General features: G+C 31.3%; 2 protein-coding genes across 3 annotated transcripts; one reads left to right on the forward strand and one right to left on the reverse strand.

Moving 5' to 3' along the window:
* Nucleotides 1–4,736: 4,736 nt before the first annotated feature.
* LOC111369198 lies at nucleotides 4,737–5,630 on the forward strand. The gene is made up of 3 exons (XM_022990672.1): nucleotides 4,737–5,051; nucleotides 5,133–5,257; nucleotides 5,422–5,630. Exons 1-3 carry the CDS (start codon nucleotides 4,973–4,975, stop codon nucleotides 5,440–5,442), a joined length of 225 nt encoding a protein of 74 aa, XP_022846440.1. The 5' UTR covers nucleotides 4,737–4,972; the 3' UTR covers nucleotides 5,443–5,630.
* Nucleotides 5,631–9,404: 3,774 nt separating this feature from the next.
* Nucleotides 9,405–11,412, reverse strand: LOC111369199 (replication protein A 70 kDa DNA-binding subunit D-like). 2 transcript variants are annotated; one of them, XM_022990673.1, is made up of 7 exons: nucleotides 11,068–11,412; nucleotides 10,872–10,968; nucleotides 10,485–10,775; nucleotides 10,246–10,381; nucleotides 9,998–10,158; nucleotides 9,758–9,878; nucleotides 9,405–9,666 (listed from the first exon to the last, which is right to left on the reverse strand). In XM_022990673.1, the coding sequence occupies exons 4-7, from the start codon at nucleotides 10,246–10,248 to the stop codon at nucleotides 9,439–9,441; spliced, it is 513 nt and encodes a 170-aa protein (XP_022846441.1). In that variant the 5' UTR covers nucleotides 10,249–10,381; nucleotides 10,485–10,775; nucleotides 10,872–10,968; nucleotides 11,068–11,412; the 3' UTR covers nucleotides 9,405–9,438. The 2 variants fall into 2 exon arrangements, with proteins under 2 accessions (XP_022846441.1, XP_022846442.1); XM_022990674.1 differs by having other exon boundaries at nucleotides 10,246–10,775.
* Between the last annotated feature and the right edge of the window lie 810 nt (nucleotides 11,413–12,222).

Here is a 12,222-nt window from a genome sequence, read left to right on the forward strand (position 1 = left end):
TTGGACCAATTTACAGTGTTTGAAGACAGCGTTGCAATTTTCCCTCAATAATATGTTATTAATATCATTTAGTTCGTGTTTGATGTAGTTAAAAATTAAATTTTTTAGTAAATTTTAATAAAAGTTAATAAAATGTATAATTAAAAAATTGATAAAAATTTCGAATCACATTAAAAGTGTGATTAAAATTAATTGATAACTTGGACTACAATTTTGAGTAATTTTTTAATCCATATCTAACATGAGCTTAATATTTTAGAGCCGTGCTATCTAACTAAGGTCAATGACAGGCTCAAAAATAGGGGTTGAGGTGGTGACATCTCAACCCTTCATCTGGGTCCATGGGATTTAAATCAAGGGTTGAGTTGGTAACACCTCACCCCCTATTTTTGAGTTGGTCCTTGATACCAACAGCATTAACCAATATTTTAATGGTAAAAAAATCAACATTCGCGCATTTTTTTCTCATGAAAATGACTAATATATTCTTGTATTTGATTGCTTTAATATAATTATCTTGAAAATGATAAAATTTTAAGTTCAAATTAACAATTAATTTTAAAATTTAATCATATATTATATATAATTCATAATTTTTATCAATTTTTAACTATTTATTTTATCAGTGTTTATTAAAATCTATTAAAAATCTGATTTATATCAAAGTCAGACGGGGCTTAATAATGATAACTTGAATTAACATTTTGGTTATGATTAATCCACTAATCACTGAGCTTGTAAGCAAACCACTAATCATATCTATTTTGTGATGGATACCCACCGCCAGAAAATGACAAAAGAATTTTAAGGTTTTATGATAGAATTTGCGTAGACTAGTTTGGGACAAAACAATAATTGAATGCCTTGCTCCTAATAAAAGGGAAATTGCACTATTAGCTTCTTACATATTGTTCAATTAGCAAGTTGGTTCTCAACTTCTAAAAACAGCATATTAATCCTTAACATTTTATTATAGTAATACTTAAATTGTTACGTGGTTCGAGCGAACATGACTTTTAATTTCTCTTGGACCGGTTTTCAAAAATTTGAAGAGTGGCTTGTTCTAAAACCACATGAGTATTTAACAAAAAAATATTTGTCATATATAGGGTGATTGTGTGACTATAGTGAAAAGGTGGAGGACAACTTGCTAATGGAGCTATATATGAAGGACCATATGTACAATTTTCCCTATAATGAATGTTGAAAGTATGTGTCCTTGTTTGTTTTAGCTAAATTTTTTTTATTATTAACATTTAAATCAAAGTTAACAGTTAATTTTAACCATACATTTAATGAAATTCATAATTTTTCAACCACACATTCTATTAAATTTTAGCAAAATCAATTAAAAATCTAATTTTTATCTAAATCAAACAAGGACCATTTCATTTATCTATATGCTGGGGCATATAAATCAAGATTTTGGATGCACGAAAAAGGGAAAAGTGGGTAAAGAGTGTTTCTAAACTAGAGTTGTGGGTTAGGTCGCTAAAGTGGCAAGGCGAGTCTCCTACAAGGCTGAACATCCAGTTCTAGATAAATTTGTGAGGGTTACCATCATATCATTTTCCTACTTTAGCTCTCGTGTATTGTGATAGAGTGCTCTACCCATTCTTCTTCTTGGCAATATCAACTATTGTTTTATGAAGGCTATAAGAGAGAAATGCCATGTCACTTTGTTGGTGGATGATTGATTCATACGGACACTTTCATATTGTACCACTCTTTAGCAGCAAAACCATTGTCGATGCCAATTGTACAACTTATATATCTGCATATTGTAAATCAAAATTATAATTTTACTAAACTTTGAAAAGGAAAAAAATAAAATAAATCCATCATGTACATAAAAGAGGGTGCATTGAAAATTAAAAATTTAAATAAATAATTTCTCGATTTCTCACAAATTAAATATTGGATCGGGTTTGAAAGGTCAAAGTCAAAAAATTAGGATGTAGCCTGGCAGTCCAACAAGGAGATAGCTGTCCATGATGTAGCCAAACAGAGCCCACTTAAAATTAAGAGTATGGGCATGTCAATCCGAAAAGTGTCCCCATTATGAACAATCCACAAGGACGTGTTTGGAGTGTTTTTGGTGTTAATGACAAATTAATAAACAACATATAATAGCTCGAGTTACTCCTCTCGTTCAATAGGTGCGTGTTCGGAATGCTTTTGGCGTAAAGGGCAAATTAATAAACATATAAGAGCTTGTGTTACTCATCTTAATGGCCAATTTGGCTTGATTTTTAGAAGACGAAAGGAATTTTTGAGATTCAAAAGTTGTTTTTAGATTCGTTTAGCTAATTTTATGAAATTATTTTTCTAATTAGAAGAGTTATTAGAAAAAATTGAAACAATATGACTTTCTCTATAAGCACCTTCAGAATAAAAAACTCTTTTAATAATCAATTTTCAAACAAAAATTAAACTAACTTCCTTATGAAGCAACAGCCATGTCAAATGGACTTTTAATCAAATTGATATTTTAATATAGATCACAAGTCTTAGTGGTTGCTTGGATTTCATTAAAATATTTTTATAATTTAAAGTCAAAATCAAATATTAATTTCAATCGTACATTCACAACTATTATTAACTTATTATTCACATATTTTTATGTGGTACATTATCATTCTTTATTAGAATTACATTATAATGAAATACAAAAAATCGTTTAATATGATATCAAAATTCATTAAATTTAAACAAACAACTCGATCTAACTAATGCACAAACGATTCACCACCATGCAAAGGCAAGTTAAGGGTAAATTTCACGTTGAACAATGATAAATATATAGGCGAATACAATGGGCCTATTTGGCAAGCTTCCACTTTTGATTTATAAAAGAATTTCTTGAGAAAGTCACTTTAAATTAATTTTGTTTAAAAGCTCTTCTAATCAAATAAAATATATTAAAAAAATAAGTCAAACAAGTTTAAAAATAATTTTTTCATCTTAAAAATAATTTTTGACTTTTCAAACTACTAGCAAACATGTACAATTGGATAAAGGTTTTTATTTATTTATTTATTTATTATTATTATTTTTTTATGACGGGGAAACTTGCAATCGTTACCCTTCGAGTGCACACTGGATAAATTGGATAGAGGTTTTGATTAATAGAAAAGGGAATCACCCTTCGAAACGAGCAATCCCTCCAATGAATCCCTTTACATTTTCGGGGCCCTTTAATTAATGCACATGAAAATGACCTAATTTTCATTTGACCACTAATTCTTATGTGGTGTCGTGAAATTTGTGGGGACACATTACGAGTCCTGATTTCGCTACATTCATTAATGTTTTAATGTGGTGTGGGATACGGTTAGAAAATTAATTTAAGATTAATGTTATTTAAAATTATTGGTGTTACAATATCAGTTTATGTTATACTAAATATCATTAAATAAAATACAATAGAATAAATTACATAATTTCACATTTAATTGAACCTATCACATTATGCAACATTGAATGAATTACAAATTTGACGTGACAAGAAGTTCATTGTTTATGATAGAAATCAAGTCTCAAACTTTCTAAGACATTGAGATCGGTATAAAGAGTCTTAACTTTTCCATCACATATTTTCATGTATCCACTAGAACTATCGATCATATATTTTTGCATATTAACAAAATAAACTATTTATAAATTCATGTCAAAAGTAAGATTAATTCGACAAGGCTTTAAGGTACTAAACTCGAGAATACCATCATGACCTACAAGATATTTATCTCAACATCTAGCGTCAAAGTCCAACAAGATTTGATATACTTGGAATTATAAGAATGTAACTCAAGCATGTCATGTAAGAGACAACATGGTTAGTCTTCAAATTCGAGAAATATAGAAGTTCACCTATTTCTTAAGTTACTGCATGTCTATCCCCCTCTATAAAATCCTCCATATTCAAGTCCAAAAATGATAGACCACAACACAGCATGAAGTATCATGAAATGTGCCGTGCTAAAAGAAAAAAGGCTCGGTTGGTAGAATTTCTGCTTTTATTTCTGCTTTTTATATAAGAATTTCTTGATAAAGCTATCTTAAATCAATTTTCCTCTAAAAAGCTCTTCTAATAAGTCAAAATACTTTCAAAAAATTATCCAAATTGTTCAAAATTAACTTCTTAGTATCAAAAATAACTTTTTATTTTTCAAAAACTATGTCAAATGGGCTCTATGTAAACTACTAGAATATCATATAATTATACAAATTTACTTCACAAAAAATGTTGGGCATACATTGCCATACAGGACTAATCTCTTGCCCATAGTGACAAGATATCTTCTATCCACTATATCTTACCACCTCATCGATGGATAAAATATCTCATGTACACTATGAACAGAAAATCAGTCCCATATCTACATAATTGTGTTATGTCATGCCCATGCATGAAATCCATGCATTTTATGACAGAAAGAGGCAGGTTCCAAATTTAGGGCAGGTTTATGTGTAGTGAAGTAAAGCCAAAAGCTGGTCTGCTAAATCAGATCATGTCTCTAATCGACAATTCACACACGGGACAGGACGGGACTGGACTGGATTGGACTGTCCCCATCCAACAAGAAAAACTGAATTTACCAATTTGCACTCTGTTTGGATACAAATTACAAGGGAAGGGAAAAAATACTTATCGAGGAGGAAAGAAATATAGGGAGAAAAATTCTCTATTTTCGTCTCTACGTTTTTCCTCCATAACACTTTATCCAAACAAGCCTAATGTCGGCTTACACTACATAAATGTTCCAACCAAACACATCTCCATCGGATCCTTGTAATCAATTGCTGTGTGGATGGGGACAGATTCAAGTCCTAAAAGTTGTACAGTAAAGTGCCATTCTTTTTCTATCTCCCCTCAAGGCTTGGTTAATCATATCTGCAGATTCCTGTTTGCTATATATACCCAAGAAAAACAAGAAATAGTTAGCTTCTATTATCCTAAATTAGGAATTCCATGGAGTCGAAAGCTAGCATTATCGGCCCGCTACTTCTAGTTCTTCTCCTCATTACTCCATGCTCTTCGACTTCGAGAGGTTGGTGATACAAATAACTTGTTCTTCTCTATAGAAATTAGAGTTTAAACTTCTGAACGAGTTTGTCATTCAATCTTGTAGGTGGGTTTTATGTGAAAAACACGGATTCACAGATTTATGACATTGATTATAGAGGTCCAGAGACTCATAGGTACAGACCACCACCTAATCGAGCCTGCGGCCGCCATGTAGGTGCAAAAGGAAGTGTAAGAGTCTCTTCACAAGCGATTCATTTAGTACATGTTTGGTATACAATATTAAATTAAACCAGACGATATTTCAGTATCATGTATTCAAACTTGTTGAACATGTCTTAACTGTTGTACTTCCTTGTATGAAATCTAACTTATTTTAAGGTTTTCTGTTACAGGGAATGAAAAAGCATCGTTGATCAAGATTTCTGTTATGCGATCGGTTTAGTTATTGCCAGCTGAAGTGGATTGTAGTCAATAGAAAGTCCTTGTTTTTGTGTTATATTTATCGATTTGTGGAGAGAATTGGTGTATGTAATTGTGATGTAATCCATATTTATCAGTAATCATCGATATATAATAACTATGTTTTGTGAGTTAAACATTCTACTCGTGTTAATCTTTCGTGTCAAACATGTTCGGTGAAGTTTAAATTATGCTCCCGTCTCATCCTCCATTTTTTAGAACTTTTTCATCAAACTTATTTTCAATCACATATTTCATAAGGTCTATAACTTTCCCTTTTAAACCACACGTCATTAATTGTTATCAAAATCTACTTAAAAAACTGATTTTTAACTAAACCAAACTGAATTGTTAAACATATTTTTTATCCACACATCTTGTAAGACCCACACTCATTACTCACTCATATCCACAATTTATAACCACTACCAACCAAGCACTAAAGTGACAAATATAGACATTAATGAAGTCCGCTTAGCGGCTGTTTGGTAGAAACTAAAATTTTAATTTTAATCTAAATCTAAATCTAAATCAATAATTAATTTTCAACACACATTTTCTTGATACCGTAACTTTTGAACTATACATTTCATCAACATATATGTTTAATTTGTCAACTCGTTCAAAAAGTGTAACTTTGAGTCGTAGATTTACTAAGGTACCGCAATAATTTGCGAGCTCTTTCCTTGTTATTTGAGTTGCTAGCACTACAAGAAATATATGCTTTTCCTGCCAAATTTACGTAGACAAATTGAGAAATTGAGATTTGTCTCAATTTGTCTGCGGAGTTCACTTTTCCCCACAAAAAAATGTTTCGTAGGGTTATGATTTCATTCAAAATTTGCAATATTAAAGGAACTCGTGCCCACAAAAAATTGTATTTTTCCAGACAAAAAATTTGACGGGAAAAATATATCTTTTTCCCAACAAAATATTAGACAGGTTTGTAGGCTAATAATTAAGGAAAAAAATTTTCAAACCTAATTCCTCTTTGCGTCCAAAATATTTCCCCCCAAAACTATTCATTCCCTTTCTTTGCCGCTTCAATTGACCAAACCTAATTCAAATTCTTCAATTGATGCAGTGTCTACTGTCTCGTAAAAAATTACAAATACAGATTTTGTGTTCTTCTTCAATCGTTCTTCATGGTATGCCCATCAATGCTTAGGTGCGGCGACGGTTTGATGTTCATCTACTTTTGATGGAAAAGTCACAAAATACCCAAATATTATACGCAGCGAGAGAGGCGGGGAGAGAGAGAGAGAGCGAGAATATCTCTACATTCTTCCTCCAATTTCTGTCTGCATACAGGTTCATTTTCCGATTCTTTTCTCATGTTTCAATTCGTTGGATTTTGGGTTTTCTAGCATTGTCTTGATAATCTCTAATAAAGTACTTATTTTTTTCAATTGATCTGGTAATTCGTTGATGTTTTTCTGCATTTTTACGAAATAATTGTTTACATTGATTTGAATTATTTGTGTTCTTCTTCAATTGCTCTTCAAGGTATGCCCATCAATACTTAGACACGGCGATGGTTTGATGTCCGTCTACTTTTGATGGAAAAGTCACAAAATGCCCAAATATTATACGCAGAGAGGGGAGGGGGAGAGAGAGAGAGAGAGAGAGAGACTATCTCTGCCTTCTTCCTCCAATTTCTATCTGCATACAAGTTCATTTTCTATTTCTTTTCTCATGTTTCAATTTGTTGGATTTTGGGTTTTCTAGCATTCTTTCGATAATCTCTAATAATTTTTTTTTTTGATTGATTTGGTAATTCGTTGATGTTTAAGAAGAATATTATCGGAGAATATTAAGAAGAAACCAGTCATCTTTACAACATATCTCAGAGTTATGTCTTTCTTTGGTATGTGTTTAGTTGCTGGTGTGTTTTACATGATATCACATCAGCATACATCATATATGCGATACTTTGCACATATATACAGGTTTGAAATTATCCACAAAAGTTCGTCGTACGTTGTTTATAAATATACCTTTCATCGAAATAAAAGAAATGACAGAATGGTATGTTGAAGAAATTGATTTTATTTTATTATTCTTTTTTCCTGATCTCGCATCTCTATCCACTATCCACGTATTACTAATTTTATTCTAAATGTCTTGAGCTTATTTAACCTTATTTAATACTTTATTTACTAAGGGTCAAAGAAAATTCAATCAAAATAGATGATTTGGTATTAAAAAAATCATACATGGAAAGAAGCCCCACAAATCTTTCTCCACCTATGCAAAGTAAATTCACTCTTATTCAGAATCTTCAGGGACGCCTCTTAGCGGTAATGGTATTTATTGGCAAGTTTTATATACATATAAAAAATTGCACATACATATTCCTTATTTCTCCTCTGTTTTTGCTTTTGACACAACGGAAGTTCTATTGGGTAAATGGCATAGCAATTACAAGTAAAATTGATAAAAAAAATCTTGGTACATGACTTGCAATAACTGTTATAGACGTTCAAATGCTGATTTTTGAGAAACTTATCTCTGTATTTTTTGCAAAAATCCAAACTCAAAAGCTATTCCTCGGTATATTTTACTTTATTATATGGATATACATACCTTCTTTAATTGTCTTGATCATTTGTTCAGTGTGTACCAAATACATTTTACGGATCGAGCATATGTGCAGTCGTCAGATGTCACATGCTCACTTAGTGCAAGGTGAAGTAGCCGAGAAACTGTTAATTACAAATGCACATTCTTTAATGGAGCAAACCAATTCCATAAGAATTTTAATGTAACTTCAACATTTTACCGCGCTAAGACATGTTGCTCAAGCAATATTAATTGAATCCATCATTAACATACATGATTCACAAACATACTTTGAATGTGTCATTAAAAAAATGCAGAATACTCAATGAGCATTCTACCTAAAAACATTCCAAACTGAGCCTAATTCATCAACTACAGATTTGACATCGTCACTGTGACAGATTTGAACCAGACAAATCTAGGAGAAAAAAGCAAAGCAAATGTTGATGTTAAAAGTATATGTACAGTACGCGGGAAAAGTATCTACTCACACTCTCTAGACTCTAATAAAGAGAATTTGTCACCTCCGAATGAAGGTTCAAATTCGAATGTTTCGTGTGATGAAAAAAGCAGTTCGGATGTGTTTGGCACAAATTTTTTGGTTCCAAAACGAAAGATGGATTGAATAATAATTGAAATATTATTTTGCTATTTTTTATGTGGAATTAGTCTTGGCTTTTGTTTTGTTTGTTAGTGTAATTTTATTTGGAAAGTGCTAAGCACATTTTTGTTGACAAATGATGTATGTAGGCTGATACTTACATCATTTATGCTTTCTTTAGTTATTTGCTTTGTAATTTTACAAATGTCAACAACACTAATGAAGTCATTTCTATTTTCAGTCTTTTATTTACTTTATTCGAAACAACATTAATCTTGAATTCCAAAGACAAGATTATGGAATTTTTGATCTTTCTAGCAACAAAAATAAGAGTTTAATGAGAATTAATCGTCAAAATATGTGTCTATACCTACAAAATACTAATCAAAGAGTATTCTACTTTTTCTATTGTTCCTCACCATATAATTACTCTTTCTTTTTATATTACTAGTGGTGGGCCGTGCTTCGCACGTGCAATGTGTGATATAGTGTATATAATGAAGTTGAAATTTGGCTGTGATATTTTAACAAGAGAGAAGATTATATGAAATATATGTTTAGGAGTAGATACATTGACAATAGTAATATGAAATACAAAATAGTGTTTTTAGGTGCCATACATAGAGGTGTTACATGCCTTACTTGAGTACATAGTTTTCAACATGTTCATATACACAATGAACAAAATTTAGCATGGCAAATAGAGATGCTGGGAATTAGGTTTCTTTAATTGTAGACATAGGTGTGCTTTAGGGATACAAAATATGTATTTTTAGGTCTTCAACAACTACTCTTGCTTTTGTTTTTTGTCTGCATGTTTGTATGCTTCATGTGAATTGCTTGGTTGTGTGATGTTGGTAGGTAAGTGGTTGTCATCTTTCGGGTGTGGTTCAAGGATAAAGATGATTTCGTATGGTGTTTTGTTGATGGTTGCCTCCATATTTACAGCTTTGATGAATACGATGTTGTCATGTGCAGTATTTGTTGGAACTATGGAGCTGATCTTCGTATGTTCCTGTTGGGATGTTTATTGGAAGTAGTTAATAATACATTTGTTTGAGGGGAAAAAAGTAATAGGCAGGAAAATGTAATTTTGAAATGGTTACCTCAGAGCTTTGTTTCATCAGTTCAGTTGCTGAACATTTCAAGAATGTTTCAGCTGGTTTTCCAATAATTGATGCTATGATTGACCCTGTGGAGTCCTGTAACTGAACGATTGCTCTTGCTCTGTTAGAGTGTAGGTGGAATCATTGTTAGTGTTTTGGGATGTATTTGATTACTATTAGAAGTTAAATAATGAATGTAATGAAATAGATAATGTATTTGTGAGATAATTATAATCTAACCTTGGAGTTGGTGTAGCGGAGCTGTGCTTGCAAAATCTACATGAATAAGTTTCGTTTACAGTTGCACTTGCAGATTTGTTGCAATTGTGACATGACAGATACCACAGTGGTTGGTCTATTTCAGCTAATGTGACATTTGCTCTTGTCCAGAAGTGTCGTTGCTGCAATGTGTACAATAACTTGTAAAAAAAAATATAAGATAAAATAGATGTAAAATGTAAGTACTAAGGTGTGGTGATTTGGTGTACCATATGTTGGAGTTGTTGTAGCTGTCTGATGTTGACTAACTTTTCTTCTGGTGGGTAAGAAATTGTGGTAGATGTGGGAAAGATGTAAGATTTTTGGGTTATGATGTCATTTATTGTGTTGATGTTGTCCTGTAGCCTGGTATTGATGTTAGTATAAATTTTGTAAAAGTATATAAGGAAATTCAGAGTAATAATGACAATAGATGTAAGAATGTAAATGGAAAATTGAGAAAATGTACCAGTGTTTTAGTTCAAGAACTTGCTCGTATGGGGGATTAATGAGTGTTGATGAGCTGAACTTTGTTGAGACAGATATACCTAAACAAAGAGTAAATTTAGATTTAGTGTACAAGGTTTAAATTTGTATGTATTAATTTGATTGTGTGTAAGGAGTTTTTAATTTACCGTTGAATGAAGTTACCCTTAATCTGTTGCCTGCAATAATGGGTTTTTTGGTGATTGTATTTTGGATGGTATTACATTCATTTGTGACAAAAATGTCCCACATTTGAAGCATGCGTGTTTCAAACCTGTAAAGTTTCGAATTGTATTTAATATGCTTAATAATTAAAAGTGTTATTTTGGGGTTGGTAATAGTAAGTGTGTGATCAAGGTAAATGTTGTACCTGTTGTTCATGAGAATGACATCTTGTACTGTTGATTGGTTGTCACGGATTTGAATTACTCTTTTAGGGAAGATGTCAATTGCTATTCCAATAATGCCTAAAAGAAATAGTGGTTAGTAATGAGCGTAGGTTTTAATTTGTGTTTAAGATAAAAGTAATGAAGTGTATGGTGTTGAATTGGATTGGAAACACTTACTGATTTCTGCATTTGTATCCATGTAGGGCTGAAGATTTTCAAATGATATGAAGTTGTGAGTTGATGAAAGGAGAGAGTTAAATTGTTCGTTCACTTCAACAACGTTAGTTTTTGCGTTGATTGTCCATCTAATGTCACCAAGCTGAGCTCTGCAGTTTGTATCTGTTTGTTTAACTTGTGCATTTGAGATGAGGTATGTTTTGTGTGGTAGTAAGGTATCCTCGAAAGCTGTGATGGAGCTATCAAACAACGTGGCTTGAACTTTGTTTCCCTATATAAAAATTAAGTTAAAAGTGTATTTTAGAAAGTTGGATATATGGTAATTTTAAGGGAAGGGAATAATGTAGGTTTAATTTGAATGGTGATTGGTTGCTAAAATGAATATAGGAAGATGTTGGAATAAATTTATTAGAGTAATTTAAAATGTTTATAGTTTAGTTATTGTATATATTTTAAATACTCAAAAATATTCAATTGATTATGGACTAATCTGTTTTTTGTTACAATCAATTAATATGATAGGATTAAACTTTTTCTAGCATTGTAGGATTCAAAATTAATAAATATGAATATTCAAACATTGAGTAAGAGTTTTTTTGAAATCAATAAAGGAATAACTACTTGGGAACTATAAGTAGAGTTTAAATACTAATATGATAAGTTTATGCTTATAAAGTAGTTTGTATGTACCTAATTGAATTTCAACATGTGGTTCTATGTTGGTGCAAAATTTGAAAGTCTTTCAATCAACTTGTGAACCAAGTATCAAAAAAGAGAAATAGATATGAACATGTGCAAGAAAATTATCATCAATAAATAGATATGGACATGTGCAAGAAAGTACATGACGTCAGATTATTTGCAAAAAGTATTTACTTCAGGTATTGTAATCGTCATATTCTCAACGTACACAAAAATCAAAAGTTGAAATAATGATTGAGGTAAAGACAAAAATGAAAGTGTAGGATTATCTTGTTGCTAGCGATGAATAAAAGACAACCAAAAAATGTAGATAAACAAGAAATTGAATCTTATATTCTGATCCCACTTCAATAATTGATAAAACTAAAAAGTCTTCAATAAGATCATATGTGAATGTTTAATTTCTTGTATGTGATCAAAAAAAAATGGAACAGTATAATGTCAATCAGTAAA

This window comes from Olea europaea, chromosome 20, assembly GCF_002742605.1.
Source record: "Olea europaea var. sylvestris chromosome 20, O_europaea_v1, whole genome shotgun sequence".
Taxonomy (NCBI): domain Eukaryota; kingdom Viridiplantae; phylum Streptophyta; class Magnoliopsida; order Lamiales; family Oleaceae; genus Olea; species Olea europaea.